This window comes from Haematobia irritans, chromosome 2 (assembly GCF_050003625.1).
Source record: "Haematobia irritans isolate KBUSLIRL chromosome 2, ASM5000362v1, whole genome shotgun sequence".
In the NCBI taxonomy this organism is placed as follows: domain Eukaryota; kingdom Metazoa; phylum Arthropoda; class Insecta; order Diptera; family Muscidae; genus Haematobia; species Haematobia irritans.
This window is the reverse complement of record NC_134398.1, coordinates 98,390,670-98,409,674: the sequence shown is the minus strand read 5'-3', so window position 1 is coordinate 98,409,674 and position 19,005 is coordinate 98,390,670. Positions and strand designations below refer to the sequence as shown.

Genomic DNA, 19,005 nt, shown 5'->3' with positions numbered 1-19,005 from the left:
TTTTGGCTCCCATCGTCGGACACGAGTCCAAGGTTTATTTTGAAGAGATTTTTTGATTGTTGACGTGGAGAAGCTACAATTCTTAATTATTTGGCTGAAATTTGATTGTGGAGTTACTGCTGATTTCACGAATTTATGGTTCAAGTATTCTCGACGAGACGTTTTAAATTTTACACTACAAGACAAAATTGGCAGCAGCAACTCAGTTTGGCCGAACTAAATTCATTTTTTTGTAATCATCATCATCTTATTTTGATAAATATACGTGTGAAAGACAAATTAAGATTAACAGCTTGTTCAGACAAATCATCGTCAAATTTCTTTGTTCCACATTCATCACCCATAATAATTGTTATTGTAATCCACCAAACATCAATCTGCATTCTCTTAAATAGAAAAGAATTTGAGTATACTCTTAGTTGTCACTGCGTCGAGGGAAGCGTAGCTTCTATCTTTAGTCACCGGCACCAGATCATAACGTAGAGTATTTTGTTGTGAAGTTAACTATGGCAGAGTTGGAAATGTTGCTGAAGCAGAGGCAATCAGCCAAAGCTAATATCACTCGTATAAAAATTTTGGTCTCTGAGTCGCTCTCTGCAGCAGAATTGGAATGTACACTGAAAAAACAGTGAACCCTTTTCCATTGAAAAATGAACTAAACTGTAGTAATATTGACCATGTGTTGAATCCAACATTCAACAAGCCGTGAGATCATTCCATTTATTTTCTATTATTATTTTTTATTATTGAATTACTCATCAATTTTTATATATATATATAAGTTTGATCATTTTCCCTGAATTTATCTACATTTCATAAGATGTGAATTTTCATACCCTGTGAAGTATCCATAAACTTTAATTTAATTTCGCCGTAAACTTTTTGATAATATTTCTGTCCTTTTTCCTACAATTGAATTGAATTCATATTATGGCCTGGTGCCTCTTTAGTTTTTAAGTTAGTTGCTCAATAACTCACAATAAAGTCGGTTGAAGCCGTGTACTGTTAAAAACGAAATATTTGAGGTTTTCGTCTTTTATTCCAATCGGCTTCTAGCTCCAATTTTCATGAACTACCACTCGAGAGTGAAGAGTTCATCATATGGTCCTTCGAAAACGTCCTAAAATAAGTTTAGGACTAGAAATGTTCCAGTGTCATTTTGAAATCTGTCAATTTTCAAAAAGACTGTATATTCCATCATCGAAGTTTTTGTAGAAAAAGTGTCTACATAGATGTGAATACAAGCGATTATTCAATGCGCAAATTGAGTTGCGAAACAGAAAAAGTTGTTTTTTCATTATCTACAACTTGCATCAACTTTCGTCGTCTACAAGCAGCGGGCATCCTACCGGTGGAGGAGTTCCAGAAAGAAGACAAAACCAAAACATCAAGGTTCCAAGTGTGTCCAAGGCTCGAGAAGAGTAAGGGGACAAGGGCAAGTATGTGTGGTAGTAATTGATTTCTAATAGTGTGATCGGTGCAAGTTAAAGCAACAACAAAAGTTAAGAAAAAAGCAAGAAATTTAATTTGAAAAAGAATTTTTCAAACGGTACCGCGAATGTGAAAAACAAGAAACATTAAAATCGGAAAAAAAATTAGTAAATCCGTTATAAAATTGACTGTGAACATTACGAAAAAAAAAGAGAATAAGAGATTTCTATTCACAAGAAAAAATTGATAAAAAGTAAAATTGTACAAACGTTGAAGTGATTTACATCAACAACACCAACATATCCGTCGGGAATATTGCATTTGTTTTTTGTGTCATTTCGCCTTAAAGAGAAAAATATACTTGAAGTTGTGTTCAATTAATAATAATCTCTTATATGGTAAGTGAAGAGGACATAGAATCCGACAGTAAAAAACGCGAAATTAGCTACATTCCAACAAAACGAAGCTCATACATAAGCTGTCATTCTCTCGCTCTCATGATTTGAGCAGACAAGTGGCAAGAAGAAGAACACAAAATTGATCGATTTGCGGTGAAAATAAACTAAATAGTTTGTGAGTGCTAAAAGTTGGAAAAATATTTAAGAAGTGTGTTATAAATTGGACCAAAATAGTGTACAAAATTTTTGCTAATATTATCTTATGAAAAATATTTGTGAATAATCAAGAAAATTTACCAGAAACACAAAAGCAAAAAGACTGAAAAGCAAAAGACTGTTGCCTGTAAAGCACCACCATTGTGTAAAATAATTTAAATTTAAAGCTCAACAACTAAGCTGAAAATTGAGGGGTGAGTCTTTTTGAAATAATTTTCTTATTTTGGTTCTTAATAAATATTTGCAAAGGAACATACAAAGCCTGTAACAAGTTTCAAAAAATACCGTACATCGCAACAACAACAATACTGAAAGAATTTGCAGTGCCCAATAGTAACTACAACAACAACATACGGCTTGTTAGAGTATTTTTGTCATCGTTTATTTGCAAGCAGTTGATGCAGGCATGGGGTGTGACGTCATACTCATAAAGTAGGGATTGCATACCTTGAGGAAAAATAGGGTATGCTGATCGAGATATTTTTTTTTGGCGGAATTCAATAAAAAAAAATACCCAACATAGGGACATTTTTAATAGTGCTGCGAATATGTAAAATTGATGTTGCCTACACTGTAAAAATTCATTATTCAATACAAAGAGGAACATTACCTGAATTTTCACTGAATCAACGAAAATTACATAAATTTTAATGTTAAATGATTTTAATTGTGTGTTGCAGCTGGATATTAATTTTGTTTTCGAAAAAGGTCAACGTAATTTTGCTTTATAAATAAAATTCAGATATCGTGTTTAGAATAAATTAATTGGAAAAAAACTTTCAAGCCAAAAATGTCACACCATACGAAAAGTTCGTCGTGAGGAAAAATCCACAATTAAAATTTAACAGATTTTTAATTTTACTCAGTATTTCTAAACATTTATATAATACATTTAAACAAGAATCGGGAAAAATTTAACGAATTAAATTTCGGAAATATAACCGGAAAGAAAAATCGTCGGTAAAAAAAAAAAAAAAAAAAATCAATATAAACAATACGTTCATAAACAAATCAATTTATGGTGAATTATTGATTATCATTGACAGTTTAACAGAGCGTAGAATCGAATTGAACAGTTGCGTTTGGGATAGGCAACTTTCTCAAATCTATATTTTTTGAAATTATTTTTGGTTATCGACTAAATTATTAAACGAAACTCATTTTTTAATGTAAAAATCGTACCCATCGAAATATAACGTAAACAATATTCACAGAAAGGTGGTTGTAGCAATAATAAAAAATTCACAACTAAGCGAATATTTTTGGATCGTTTAACATAAAAGCGAAAGGGAACTCGTTTATGTCAATTCTACTGTTGCTTCGGTCTTTCTAACCTTGATATAAGAAGATTTTGATCAAAAATGGCAGCTCGTCGTAAGCTTTTGTTCCACGTTGATCAGGTTATTTCGTTTTGCGATAATTGTAATCCAACAAATGATGCTGCTTCTATTGATGTTGATGAGCATGAGTTGGAGAAAAGGTGGAAGAAATTGTCTGAATATTATGAAGAGTTGATGACTGCAGATGAAAGTGAACAAAAGCAGGATGTCTTAGATTTGGCAAAGGACAAATTTAAGGAAGCTTACGATAAATATAGACGTTGTCTCGTAAGGTTAACAAAAGCAAAGCCACAAAAGCAGTCCCAACTGGATGAAAGTATGAGGCGAGATACGACATTCACGGCTCCGGGGTTTTCATCTTTAAAACTGCCACCATGTGATACGCAACCATTTGAAGGGGGATATTCCAAGTGGCCGGCTTTCCGAGACATATTTTGGGGAGTTTTTGGTACTCATGCGGAAATATCATCGGCTCAAAAGTTGTACCACCTACGGAACAAGACCCGAGGTGAAGCTCACCAAATAGTGAAGAAATTCGATTTGGTGGACGGAAATTTTGAATTAGCGTGGGATGCACTTAAAAACAGATATGAGAATCCGAGAATACTGGTGCACCAGCAAATGAAGGTTTTATTTGGTATTCAGGCTGCACAAGTTGAGACGGCAAAGGCTGTTCGTCAGATTCAAAGAGGAATCAATGACAGCTTATCGATTTTCAGATCCTATAAAATAAAAACAGAAAATTGGGACCCTATCCTGGTTCATCATTGTGCTTCAAAGATACCTGAGGATACACTTCGAGCGTGGGAGGATTCGCTATCCGACCACAAGAAACTCCCAACATGGGAGCAAATGGATGAATTCCTTTCAAAAAGAATTGAAATGTTGGAGACAATCTCGGATATGAGAAAGCCGAGTCACAGTGTCTTTAATAAATCACAAACGTTCCATACTAAGACGGAATCAACTAAGACAAGCTTGAAATGCAAAAAATGTAATGGTGATCACAACTTGAGATATTGCGATAAATTTAAATCGATGACAGTAAAAGAAAGAGTTAAGTTCGTTTACAATAACAAGATGTGCGTAAATTGCTTATCCCCTAATCATTTTAAATCAAAATGTCAAAGTAAAGTAGCATGTTTCCAATGCAATAAAAAGCACCATACTTTGCTGCATTTGGAGTCCAAAGAAAAAAGTTCCTCTCATGTGATTCAAGCAAGCGGGGTTCAATCGCCAATCGAACAACCGTCGACATCGACTAATGTGCATCATGCAACAAATGAATCAAATAATCATACATCTACTCCTGTTCAAACGCATTTTTCTCAACATGAAGGAACTACAATTTTGCCAACAGCGATCGTAAATATTCACCACGCAGGGGATAAATTTGCAATTAGAGCTCTACTAGATGCTGGATCCGAGAAAAGTTTTGTGACGAAACGTATTCAACAATTGCTATCTTTACCAACGGACTGTCATCATATACAAATTTCGGGGCTAGGAGGGACTGTTGTAGGAAATTCGAGTCAACAGTGTTGTATCAACGTAGAATCCACTAATTCTTCCTTCAGGATTCGAATTCGAGCGATCGTAGTCCACAAGCTTTCCCATTTTTTACCCTCAAGAAAAATAAGAGTTGAAAACTTACCAGATCTCAAAAATATAAAGTTAGCAGATCCGAACTTTTTCACACCAGCTGCGATTGATATGATTATAGGTAGCGACTACTTACCGCTTATTAATTTGAATGGTGTTCTATCATATCGGGAAAATGGATTCGAGGCCAGAGAGTCGCACTTCGGCTGGTACTTGTCTGGCCCCCTACCAAGCAATACCATAAATACATTTTCGACTGTAGTCAAAGAGTCAGCTGATACCGCACTGACAGCTCAACTTAAGCGATTTTGGGAAATCGAAGAAGTTGAACACCTGAAACCAATCTCCGCGGAGGATGACTATTGCGAGGAGTTCTATTGTCAGACAACCTATCGACAACCAGATGGACGATATGTTGTGCGGTTACCCTTCCGCAAAGAATTTCCTGAAGCAGTGTTCCTAGGACCGTCCAGAAATATGGCCCTAGCGCAATATCATCGTATGGAGAAAACTTTAAACAAAACACCAGATTTGAAGAATCAATATGAGCGTGTTTTACAGGAATATATTACTCTTGACCACATGGAAGAGGTAAGATGCTTCGAGAATCATGGAGATAAACAAAACTCTTTTTACCTACCCCACCATGCGGTTGTCAAGCCAGAGAGTAAAACCACGAAAGTAAGAGTTGTTTTTAACGGGTCCAAAAAGAGCGGTAGTGGTTTTTCTCTAAACAATGTTTTATACCCCGGCCCAATACTTCAGACAGATATCGTAAGAATCATATTACGCTGGCGATGTTATCAGTTTGTGTTCACTGGTGACATAGAAAAAATGTATCGCCAGATCATTGTGCGGAAACCTGATAGAGCTTATCAGAGGATCCTCTTTCGTCCTAATTCTAATGAGGCAATTAAGACGTTTGAGTTGAAAACAGTCACATTTGGAATTAATTGCGCGCCGTTTCTCGCCATAAGAACGTTGAAGCAACTAGCCAGTGATTGTGAAATGTCAAGTCCAAAAGCAGCAGATATCTTGAAGAATGAAATTTACGTCGACGACGTTCTTTCAGGAGGATATAGTTTGGAAGAGGCTAAAGAGAAACAGGCACAACTTATGCAAACTTTAGCATCAGCGTCATTTCCATTTAAAAAGATCACTGCGAACCACAAATTCCTTTTACAAGGTGTAGCCCGGGAGGATCTTCTTGACGAAGACTTTTTGAATTTGGATGATTCAAGTATGGTAAAAACTTTGGGCATTCGCTGGAACGCGAAATATGATCATTTTTACTACGTTGTTGGCCCTATTGATGATTCTGCGATTGTTACCAAACGACAAATACTGTCAGTGGTCGCTCGTCTTTTCGATCCTTTAGGTTGGCTGGGTCCAATCGTGATTATAGCTAAGTTAATTATGCAGCAGCTTTGGGAAACAAATACTGACTGGGATGAGGCTGTCCCACCGCATTTATTGGAAAAGTGGAAATCATTTAGGAAGAATTTGCAGAACCTTTTAAGCCTTAAAATTCCAAGATGGGTTGACTTCTCACCGGTATCGCGAGTTCAAATTCATGGCTTCTGCGATGCCTCTGAGCGAGCGTATTGCGGGGCAGTGTACCTTAGAGTTGAAAATTCTGGCAATTTTTTCAGCAACTTACTGGTCGCCAAAACAAGAGTTTCCCCTATTAAAAAGACAACAATACCGAAACTTGAGCTTTGTGGAGCTGTGTTACTCACCAACTTAGTGAAAGTGGTAATTGAATCCTTGACTTGCGAATTTGAGTTACATTTGTGGACTGATTCGTCGATAGTGCTAGGATGGCTCCAAAAATCTCCGCAAACCCTTAAAACATTTGTTGCCAACCGAGTATCGCACATTCAAACTTTTACAAAAGTAACAAATTGGAAACACGTTAAGACAGAAGATAACCCAGCGGACTTAGGTACTCGTGGCAGTTTACCACAAGATTTGATTCAAAATAGTCTATGGTGGACTGGACCTTTATGGATACGAACTCCAGAAAATGAGTGGCCTGAGCCCAGATCTTTTGCGCCAACGGATCTTGAAACAAAAAAATCCTCTAACTTCCATATAACTGCAAGTGAATGCCTGATTACAAGATTTTCTTCATACTCTCGCGCTTTACGTGTAATAAGTTATGTTCTACGTGTGCTTCAGAAGCCTTGTTCCCGCCCTAAGAATTTTGATATTTTTACCGTAGAACTTGAGAAAACTAAAAATTGTCTTTTGATAATCGCCCAAAAATCGTACTACCCCGAAGAATATGAGTGTCTTTTCAAAAACCAACACGTTAACAGCAAGAGCAACATTAGTGCTTTAGCTCCTTTTATTGACAAAAATGGAGTTATGCGAGTCCGTGGTCGTCTAGAAAATTCTGGATTGAGTTATGATGAAAGACATCCAGTTATAGTTCCAGAAAAATCACATTTCGCAAGTCTTCTCATCAACTACACACATCAGCTACTATGCCACGCAGAGTACAATGTAATGCTGCGTGCAATTCGACAAGGGTTTTATATAACCAGACTCAAGAATGGGATTAGAAAATGCATAAGGGCGTGCAAACCATGTACAATCTTCAAACGAAAATTTCAACATCAGATGATGGCATCGCTGCCGCCGGAACGAGCAACATTCTCGTTACCATTCACGTATACTGGAGTGGACTTCGCAGGTCCATTCAACATTAAAACTTCGACAATGAGAAACGCTAAAATAGTAAAAGGATATGCCGCGGTCTTTGTGTGCTTTTCAACAAAAGCGGTTCATTTAGAAGTGTGTTCGGACCTTTCGACAGATGCCTTCTTAGCAGCGTTTACCCGTTTTACCGGACGAAGAGGGTTGCCGAAAACGATGTTTTCGGACAATGGCAAGAACTTTGTTGGCGCCAGTTACAAGCTTCTACAAGCCCATCATAGTTTTTTGAAATCGGCTGAAAAGTGTCTAATCAACAAATTTGGTATTCGAGGTTTCACCTGGTCGTTTATACCACCATATGCGCCTCACATGGGAGGGCTATGGGAGTCAGCTGTCAGGATTATGAAATCCCACCTTAAGAAGCAGACAGGAAATGTTAATTTTACATATGAAGAATTCAGTACGCTTTTAATACGAATTGAAGCCATAATGAATTCAAGGCCACTGTCAGCATTATCTGACAACATATCCGAGCTGCTTCCTTTGACGCCTGGTCATTTTTTACGTGGCGCACCGATAACTGCTAGTCCTGATGCACCAGAGCAACCTCCAACCGAGAATTTGTCCTACTTGTCCAGATGGAGAAGATTGCAAGCAATACAACATATATTCAGCCAGAGATGGAAGTCAGAATACATAACTGAACTTCAACGCAGGTACAAGTGGAAGTCTACGAGAAATAACTTAAAAGAAAATGAATTCGTCATTGTGAAAGACGACCATTTACCAGCAACTGAATGGCGTTTAGGTCGTATCACCAAAGTCTTCTACGGCAAGGATAATAATGTTCGGGTTGCCGAGATTAAGACTCAAAACGGGATAATCACGCGTCCGATCGTAAAGCTTTGCGTATTACCGTCACAACATACTAATGTAAATCCTCAATCCGATGTAAAAACTGATAAATCCCCTCTTGTCTCTGATCACAACTTAGAAATTTAATTACTTATTGCATATACTTGTTTCTTTCTCTTTTCTTCTTCTCTCTATTTCTCACTAGAATAATGGAACGACGTGGAAGATGCCAATTGTGTCAACAGAATCACCTTTTCAAGAGGTGCCCAGAATTCCGGTGGATGCTCCCAGAAGAACGACGAGAGGCTGCCAAGAAGTCGCAAGTCTGCCTCAATTGTTTCACCGATTGGCATAAACGAGCTGAGTGCACATCTGAGAATCGGTGCAGTGTGTGTGGTCGTCGTCACCATACTATGATTCATCGGGACGAAATTAACGCCAGTTCATCCACCCTAGAAGAGCTCCCACAGAATCCCACAGCGCAAGACCTTAAAGGGTATACAATAGAGGCCATTACCAAACACTCTGCCCAGGGTGTTATAAGCTTCCATGAAGTCGCCCAAGCCTACCGACAGACTGCTAATGTGGGGTCAACTCCCAGATCGGAGGAAGCCCGTGCTCAGGTGGAGAGAGTACAAGGGGTTGCCACTCAAACATCCTATTTACTACGGCGAATTACGGAGTACCGTCCAGCAATAAAACCACATGGAGAAAACTGCGTGGCCATCGCTCCTGTCATTCTGTGCGACATACAAGCCAAGAAGAAAGCTCTAACAGTGACGTTGGTTCTCAACCCCAGAGTAAAAATCTCCCACATCCGCTACGACGTTGTCGAAGACCTACCCTACCGTGCTAAATGGGTAAAGAACGTATCATATGGGGTCTTCCAGATTAAGACGAAACATGGCAAATCTTGGCTACAGGATCTGGCGATCGTGGACAAGATCCAGATGTCCACTCCCAGCCCAGTCGATCATCAACTACTACCTTTTCTTTTGGAATCTCACGGTGTTCACCGTGGTATGTGGGCACACCCTATGCCCCACGATTTTGGAGTAATCCATGGAGTTATCGGCCGTGATCTCTACTCGAAGGTGCTTAAAGGCTTAAGAGCGCCTTTGGACTACTATCCAAACGTAAAGGTCCAAAACACAGAGTTTGGTGTTGTCATCGAAGGGTGCATCTGCGATTCGCGTCAACATTGAGGCGGGGAATATGTTGAATCCAACATTCAACAAGCCGTGAGATCATTCCATTTATTTTCTATTATTATTTTTTATTATTGAATTACTCATCAATTTTTATATATATATAAGTTTGATCATTTTCCCTGAATTTATCTACATTTCATAAGATGTGAATTTTCATACCCTGTGAAGTATCCATAAACTTTAATTTAATTTCGCCGTAAACTTTTTGATAATATTTCTGTCCTTTTTCCTACAATTGAATTGAATTCATATTATGGCCTGGTGCCTCTTTAGTTTTTAAGTTAGTTGCTCAATAACTCACAATAAAGTCGGTTGAAGCCGTGTACTGTTAAAAACGAAATATTTGAGGTTTTCGTCTTTTATTCCAATCGGCTTCTAGCTCCAATTTTCATGAACTACCACTCGAGAGTGAAGAGTTCATCACCATGATTTAGCCCTTAAGATTTTTTTCAACTTGTCTAGTTTATAATTCTCTTAAATTTTAGTTCATCTATAACATTGTAGTTTAGTTCATTTTTACAACACCATAAGATTTATATACCCCTACCAAGTTAAAAAGTCAGTATTATTTTGTTTTACTTGCTTATTTTGTGGGAAACCCGATAATAAAAATTGGTTAACAGTCTCTTTAAAATGTCGACGATTAAACTATTTTTAAATCAATCATTCCACAGTACAGAGAAATTAAATAATTAAAGGAACAACAAACCGTTTTACTATTATGAAAATTTTCATACATTAAAATTAAACTTTCTTTAAGCAAAAGTACTTTATTATAAAAACTTATGATGAAAGTTCTTAATACAATGTTTTTTGTGAATAAAAATTATGTCTACGTGGAACAGAGAGTAGTTCATTTGAACCCGCTGTTTGGACATTTTGACTTATCCTTTTTTTATTCATCGTAGGTAATTTTTTCACATATCTTGCTGGAAAAAATGGAAACAATAATGAAAATTGTTAAAAATTAACACCATGTAATGAAATATAATTTTAATTCTTCATTTTAGCTTGTAACTTACCATATTTGGGGGCATTTTATCGAATTGTGTAAGGAATTCAACTTTTCTTTGGAAAACGTATCTCATAAAATTGGTACCTGAAACAATTAGAGAAATAATGAAGTATTCTATATAAACTCATAAACCTGTGTTGCTTTCGATGTGAAGGATATAATAAAATAAATATTCTAGTTGAAAGAAAGCCAGAGTTTTAATATAAAACTTACCAATTCTCTATTAAATTGTACGCTGAGGGGAAATATAAAAAGTTGTTTAAATTTATTTGGGCTATTCTGAAATTAAATATGTATTTTTTACATTAAATAAAATTATTAAATAGGTTTCCAAAAAATCTAATGAAAAAAATAATATTATGCATAAAAAAACAAATATTCTGGTTAAAAGAAAGTTAAAGAATCCTTACCAATTCACTATTAAATTACAAGCAAAGGAGTACTAACATTTTTTCAAATTTTTAAGGGGTTATTCTGAAATTAAATATTTGTTTTTTTACATTAAAATATTACATTGGTTTCCAAAAAATTGATTAAAGAAATACTAAAATAAGGTATTAAAAACCTATAATTTTGATGATAAAAAGGTCATAAAAACGTAAATATTCTAGTTGAAAGAAAGCCAAATTTTAAAAGAAAACTTACCAATTCTCTATTTTCGAACCCATCTGGAGTTGCTCTGAAATTAAATATTGCTTTCACAACAAAGAAAAACATTAAATTGGTTTCCAAAAAAAAAAAATAATTAACAAATAATAATATACATAAAAAATATTATTTTTAAAAGAAAGCCATATTAAAAAAAACAATACTTACCAATTTATGGCTAAACTATACGCTGAGATATAACAAAAATTTTCCAAATTCATCTGGAATTGAATATTAATTTTTTACATTGAATAATAAAAATTTCAATACACTTTCAATTTCAACATATTTTCCTAAATATTCTTAATAACTTTTCTCGAAACTACCGATAAAATATTAATAACTTTCATTTAAAAGGTTTAATAAACAAACACCAATATATGTCTCAAAATTCCAAAATATTCCATGCCTTTGTATTCCCTTGTTGCATATTAAAAGATGCAACAGCCCACGCCAACGCCAACTATACAACTGAAGCATGCCAAACAAAACCAAGCAAAGCCAAAACATTCCTACAACAACAAAAACACATGTGCCTTTATTGAAAACAACACCTCATCCAGCCAATAAACCATCCAAGAATAACAAACACACACACACAAACCACTAAATACAAAAATAAAAACAACCCCACGCTCATGTATACACAACAAAACTCAAGTAACATCATCTTTACATTAATCACATTCCACTATGCCGATAAAGATCTCTGTACTATGCATTAGTTCATCGCATCTGCTGACAATTTACTCTGAGAATAATATTCGTAAAGGCACACCAGTTTATGAACGATGAAACGTTTAACTTAAAATTTGCAAAATTTTCATGAAATGTTATCTACCATTTTTGACGAAAATGTCTATAAATTTAATTACATGTGAACTAAAAATATTTCATTGGGTAATTTTTTACCAACAATTATTAACTATAGGAATTGTCAGTAAGAAATTGCTATCCACTTTCAAGTTCATTTTTCGTAAAAAAATATTTTCTCATACAAAAAAATCTTATAGTAAATTGCACTTATTATTTAGAAAATACTTTACATTTCACAAGTAGTTTTATAGCATAACAAACGAATTTTTAACTACTAGTTAAGAAATTTTTTAAGGACATTTCCATCGTATTTTGTAGGCCATGAACTAAACGATTGCTACTTAGAATTTGTAAAATTTCCTTTCGAGTAGTTAATTTTCGTTGAAGATACGAAAAATGAACTAAAATTCTGGAAAATTCTTGTAATAAATTATTGTAAAAATCTTCTTAAATTTACGAGACACTTTTTTTTTCTGTGTAGGCTCGGGTTAGTGGAGGCATACTTCAAGCAAATATTGACTATTCAAAACGAAATAGAGGATAATAACCCAAAAGATAATGGAAGGGCAGATCTTGAGGATTTGTGTATAAAAACAAAAACGAAAATTATCGAATTACTTGGCGATAACTACAAAAGAGGTGGTTTTGAATCATCATTTGCAATTCCAATTCCCGATACAAGTAAGTTGCCTAAACTTGATTTACCAAAGTTCGACGGAAAGTATTCCGCGTATAAGAATTTTATATCTTCATTCAAGCTATTTCTGGACAATGATACATCGTTATCGCCAATAGAATAGTTCAATCATTTGATCCATTGTTTATCGGGACAGGCATTAGATACTGTTCGTGCATTCCAAATAACAAGTGACAATTATAAGAAGGCTTTGAATCGATTAGAACAACGATACGATAATACCACATTGATTTTCCTTGAACATATATCAAACCTTTATGATCTCCCAGATGTTCAAAAACCATCAGCTGTTCAATTGCATAGTTTGGTTGATAGTGGTTCGGCTATTTACAGTTCGCTTAAGTCATTAGGAAACGAGGAACAGATTTGCCATGCAATGCTTATCCATTTGATATCGACACAGGTTGATGTAGAAACTAGAATCAAATGGAAAGAAAATCCTGATTTTGATAAGATACCCTCATGGGATACGTTTTGTAAAAGTTTGGAACGAAGATGTCAGTTTTTGGAGTCTACAGAATCTTATATCAAAACCCCCAATAACTATAATAGCCGCCGGAATGGGTCTAAAGTACAGACTCGATTATCTTGACACACCCAACAAAAGTATTGTGCATTATGCAAATGTTTAGATCATTGGATTAGTTCATGTGCCAAATATATAGCAATGGATCACGATTTACGGCGAAATACGGTTAAAAGGCTCGGCCTATGCCTTAATTGCCTTGGTGAGGGTCATGTAGTATCCAAATGTTTATCTAAGGTGACTTGCAAGACTTGTCGCAAAGCCCATCACACCACTTTACATCGGACAACAACCATGAGCAACGTAGAAGCCCCCTCCACGTCTCATTCGGGGACAACACCATCTGTGGCTGTTAACACTCATATTCAACCATCAACTAATGTGATTTTGGCAACGGCAGTCGTTCTTGTTCGTGATGGGTCGGGAGAATTCCAGTTGTGCCGTGCACTCTTAGACTCAGGTTCCCAAGTGAATCTTATTACTGAAACTTTGGCACGGCAATTAAATTTAACGAAGAGAAAGAAGATAATTGACATAGTAGGAGTCGGTGGTTTATCGTCCAAAATGAAGTATGAAGTAGCCACATCGGTTCGTTCGCGCTACAACGAAGAAGAATATGTCATAGATTTGTTGGTTATGAATCGTATATCTGCACTGAAAAAAACAGTGAACCCTTTTCCATTGCAAAATGAACTAAACTGTAGTAATATTGACCATGATTTAGCCCTTAAGATTTTTTTCAACTTGTCTAGTTTATAATTCTCTTAAATTTTAGTTCATCTATAACATTGTAGTTTAGTTTATTTTTACAACACCATAAGATTTATATACCCCTACCAAGTTAAAAAGTCAGTATTATTTTGTTTTACTTGCTTATTTTGTGGGAAACCCGATAATAAAAACTGGTTAACAGTCTCTTTAAAATGTCGACGACTAAACTATTTTTAAATCAATCATTCCACAGTACAGAGAAATTAAATAATTAAAGGAACAACAAGCCGTTTTACTATTATGAAAATTTTCATACATTAAAATTAAATTTTCTTTAAGCAAAAGTACTTTATTATAAAAACTTATGATGAAAGTTCTTAATACAATGTTTATTGTGAATAAAAATTATGACCACGTGGAACAGAGAGTAGTTAATTTGAACCCGCTGTTTGGACATTTTGACTTATCCTTTTTTTATTCATCGTAGGTAATTATTTCACATACAGTATGTCAAGAAAGTGTTTTGACAATAGGATAAAAATTATGTTTTATTCCAAAATTAAATATAATTTAATTTTAAAAAATATTTTATTATGTATTTTGCAAAGTATACATATTTTATTTTTCTCAAAACGAATTAACAACTCGATTTTTACTTCAATTATTTCTGGAATTTTAAATATTTGACAATGTCAAAAGACTTTCTTGACATACTGTATCTTGCTGGAAAAAAATGGAAACAATAATGAAAATTGTTAAAAATTAACACCATGTTATGAAATATAATTTTTAATTCTTCATTTTAGCTTGTAACTTACCATATTTGGGGGCATTTTATCAAATGGTGTAAGGAATTCAACTTTCCTTTGGAAAACGTATCTCATAAAATTTGTACCTGAAACAATTAGAGAAATAATGAAGTATTCTAAATAAACTCATACAACTGTGTTGTTATCGTTGTGAAGGATATAATAAAATAAATATTCTAGTTGAAAGAAATCCAAAGTTTTAATATAAAACTTACCAATTCTCTATTAAATTGTACGCTGAGGGGAAATATAATAAGTTGTCCAAATTTATTTGGGTTACTCTGAAATTAAATATTTATTTTTTACATTAAATAAAATTATTAAATAGGTTTTCTAAAAATCTAATGAAAAAATAAAAATATGCATAAAAAACCAAATATTCTTGATAGCCCTTGACAGTCATCATTCGTCAAAATGACGACACGTAATTTAATTTTCGATTTAAAATGCATTTTAGTCTATTGGGAAATGGTAAATTTAAGTTATACTAATTCTACCGTTTTATGAATTTTTGTTTTATACTACGTAAAACCAAATTGAATAAGAAAAAAAATCAAGTTTGGTTCACTTTTTCGCTCACGATGAAAATTATAGCGTCTTGAAATCAGCCGTAGTCAAAATGACGAAGGATGAAGTTAATGTACAAAAAATATGTATGACTGTCCAGGGTTGAAAGAAAGTTAAAGAATCCTTACCAATTCACTATTAAATTACAGGCAAAGGAGTACTAAAAATTTGTCCAAATTTTTAAGGGGTTATTCTGAAATTAAATATTTGTTGTTACATTAAAAATATTATATTGGTTTCCACAAAATTTGATTGAAGAAATACTAAAATAAGCTATTAAAAACCTGTAATTTTGATGATAAAAAGGTCACAAAAACGTAAATATTCTAGATGAAATAAAGCCAATTTCTAAAAGAAGACTTACCAATTCTCTATTTTTTAAATTTGTTCGAATCCATCTGGAGTTGCTCTGAAATTAAATGTTGTTTTTAAAATTTGCAAAATTTTCGTGAAAGAAAAACATTAAACTGGTTTCCAAAAAAATAATTAACAAATAATAATATACATAAAAAATATTCTTTTTAAAAGAAAGCCATTTAAAAAATATATACTTACCAATTTATGACTAAACTATACGCTGAGATATAACAAACGTTTTCCAAATTCATCTGGAATTGAATATTAATTTTTTATATTGAATAATAAAAATTTCAATACACTTTTAATTTCAACATACATATTTTCCTAAATATTCTTAATAACTTTTTTCTAAACTACCAATAAAATATTAATAACTTTCATTTAAAAGGTTTAATAAACAAACACCAATATAAAGGGTGATTTGTTAAGAGCTTGATAATTTTTTTTAAAAAAAAACGCATAAAATTTGCAAAATCTCATCGGTTCTTTATTTGAAACGTTAGATTGGTCCATGACATTTACTTTTTGAAGATAATTTCATTTAAATGTTGACCGCGGCTGCGTCTTAGGTGGTCCATTCGGAAAGTCCAATTTTGGGCAACTTTTTCGAGCATTTCGGCCGGAATAGCCCGAATTTCTTCGGAAATGTTGTCTTCCAAAGCTGGAATAGTTGCTGGCTTATTTCTGTAGACTTTAGACTTGACGTAGCCCCACAAAAAATAGTCTAAAGGCGTCAAATCGCATGATCTTGGTGGCCAACTTACCGGTCCATTTCTTGAGATGAATTGTTCTCCGAAGTTTTCCCTCAAAATGGCCATAGAATCGCGAGCTGTGTGGCATGTAGCGCCATCTTGTTGAAACCACATGTCAACCAAGTTCAGTTCTTCCATTTTTGGCAACAAAAAGTTTGTTAGCATCGAACGATAGCGATCGCCATTCACCGTAACGTTGCGTCCAACAGCATCTTTGAAAAAATACGGTCCAATGATTCCACCAGCGTACAAACCACACCAAACAGTGCATTTTTCGGGATGCATGGGCTGTTCTTGAACGGCTTCTGGTTGCTCTTCACTCCAAATGCGGCAATTTTGCTTATTTACGTAGCCATTCAACCAGAAATGAGCCTCATCGCTGAACAAAATTTGTCGATAAAAAAGCGGATTTTCTGCCACTGATTTTGGTAATAAAATTCAATGATTTGCAAGCGTTGCTCGTTAGTAAGTCTATTCATGATGAAATGTCAAAGCATACTGAGCATCTTTCTCTTTGACACCATGTCTGAAATCCCACGTGATCTGTCAAATACTAATGCATGAAAATCCTAACCTCAAAAGAATCACCCTTTATGTCTCAAAAATCCAAAATATTCCATGCCTTTATATTCCCTTGTTGCATACCTGCTTAAAAGATGCAACAATCCACGCCAACGCCAACTACACAACTGAAGCATGCCAAACAAAACCAAGCAAAGCCAAAACCATAGACCAAGAAAATATAGAGACATACCTTGATAATTCACCATGGTTTTGTTTATTTGCAGTGCGCAGTCATTCCACTCAATTGCGCAGTCAAGTGACTCAATTTATTTTTGGAAAACGAGAATAACCGTATAAATTAGTCAATTTGCATTACAAAAAAGGTGTGGATGAATAGTATTTTATAAACTTTCACAATATTTGGTGTTTCAACGAGAGAACAAAGGAAAGAAAACAAATTAAAGCCAAATTAAAAAATCACTCAATTGCTGACGAAAAAGAGCCATCTACGGTGTGCAGACAAACTACAGCGCTGTGAATTCACTTTCGTTGTCTATACCTTCCTTGGTCTATGCCAAAACATTCCTACAACAAAAACACATGTGCCTTTATTGAAAACAACACCTCATCCAGCCAAATAAACCATCCGCGAATAAAAAAAACACACACAAACCACTAAATGAACAAAAATAAAAACAACCCCACGCTCATGTATACACAACAAAACTCAAGTAACATCATCTTTACATTAATCACATTCCACTATGCCGATAAAGATCTCTGTACTATGCATTAGTTCATCGCATCTGCTGACAATTTACTCTAAGAATAATATTCGTAAAGGCACACCAGGGGCCAAATCACCGCAGTCGAAATAGAGTACTTCGTCGTCGTAATGTAGTTTACGCGAATCACCGCAGTCGTTATCGAATTGTTTCTACTCGAAGTTGAACACGACAGGTAGCATGCTATCGAAAACGAAATATGTAGTGATTTTTGAGCAGAAAAAAGGTAAACAAAAAGAAACAAGTAGTTGTTGAAAATGGAAGTATTATTTATATATTTTGGCAAAATACATTTAAGAAAATATAATATTACTTGCATTTAGGGAAACGGAAGAAAGAAAGGAATGCTCAGTAGCCGCTTCAAAAAAAACTCACTTTTCAAGAACATATTTAAAAGCTTCTTTTGACAGACGAAAGCGTCTTTTAAATCTATGGATGTTAAAAACACAATTAGTTAAAAGCACTCACTTCAAAATAGAATCACTTACAGGCAATGCACCTCAGGCAAACGACTGATTTTGTCTCGAATGTTTTTCCTTATTAATTCCACTTTGTACTCATCCTCTGAATCCGAAGACGAGGAAAACAAAAACACATGGATTCATAACAAATTTTACACATATACATATTTTGATCACAAAAAGTTATTTTGAAATCATCTTTTGCTACAATTTTCTTATTACCATATGTTTACAGCAATGTAAAAAAAAGTAGTAGACAAAATAAATTACGATCGAATGCGGTGATCCAAAATTTTACAGCGATCGAAATGTTTCTCGATACGAAACATAACTCGATGACGAATGCGGTGATTTGGCCCCTGTTTATGAACGACGAAACGTTTAACTTAAAATTTGCAAAATTTTCATGAAATGTTATCTACCATTTTTGACGAAAATGTCTGTAAATTTAATTACATGTGAACTAAAAATATTTCATTGGGTAATTTTTTACCAACAATTATTAACTATAGGAATTGTCAGTAAGAAATTGCTATCCACTTTCAAGTTCATTTTTCGTAAAAAAATATTTTCTCATACAAAAAAATCTTATAGTAAATTGCACTTATTATTTAGAAAATACTTTACATTTCACAAGTAG

General features: G+C 34.4%; 2 protein-coding genes and 2 long non-coding RNA genes across 4 annotated transcripts; 2 read left to right on the top strand and 2 right to left on the bottom strand.

The window, feature by feature from the left end:
* Positions 1–1,944: 1,944 nt before the first annotated feature.
* Positions 1,945–10,054, top strand: LOC142223443 (uncharacterized). The gene is made up of 2 exons (XM_075293332.1): positions 1,945–2,239; positions 8,709–10,054. Exon 2 carries the CDS (start codon positions 8,713–8,715, stop codon positions 9,706–9,708), a length of 996 nt encoding a protein of 331 aa, XP_075149447.1. The 5' UTR covers positions 1,945–2,239; positions 8,709–8,712; the 3' UTR covers positions 9,709–10,054.
* Positions 3,407–8,650, top strand: LOC142224849 (uncharacterized). Its single transcript, XM_075294629.1, has one exon. The coding sequence runs from the start codon at positions 3,407–3,409 to the stop codon at positions 8,648–8,650; it is 5,244 nt and encodes a 1,747-aa protein (XP_075150744.1).
* Positions 10,055–14,747: 4,693 nt separating the features above from the next.
* LOC142223441 (uncharacterized) lies at positions 14,748–16,111 on the bottom strand. The gene is made up of 5 exons (XR_012718732.1): positions 16,059–16,111; positions 15,868–15,912; positions 15,632–15,696; positions 15,152–15,217; positions 14,748–15,022 (listed from the first exon to the last, which is right to left on the bottom strand). It is a non-coding gene; the product is annotated as an uncharacterized LOC142223441 (long non-coding RNA).
* Positions 16,112–18,152: 2,041 nt separating this feature from the next.
* Positions 18,153–18,722, bottom strand: LOC142223440 (uncharacterized). The gene is made up of 2 exons (XR_012718731.1): positions 18,393–18,722; positions 18,153–18,333 (listed from the first exon to the last, which is right to left on the bottom strand). It is a non-coding gene; the product is annotated as an uncharacterized LOC142223440 (long non-coding RNA).
* Positions 18,723–19,005: the final 283 nt, after the last annotated feature.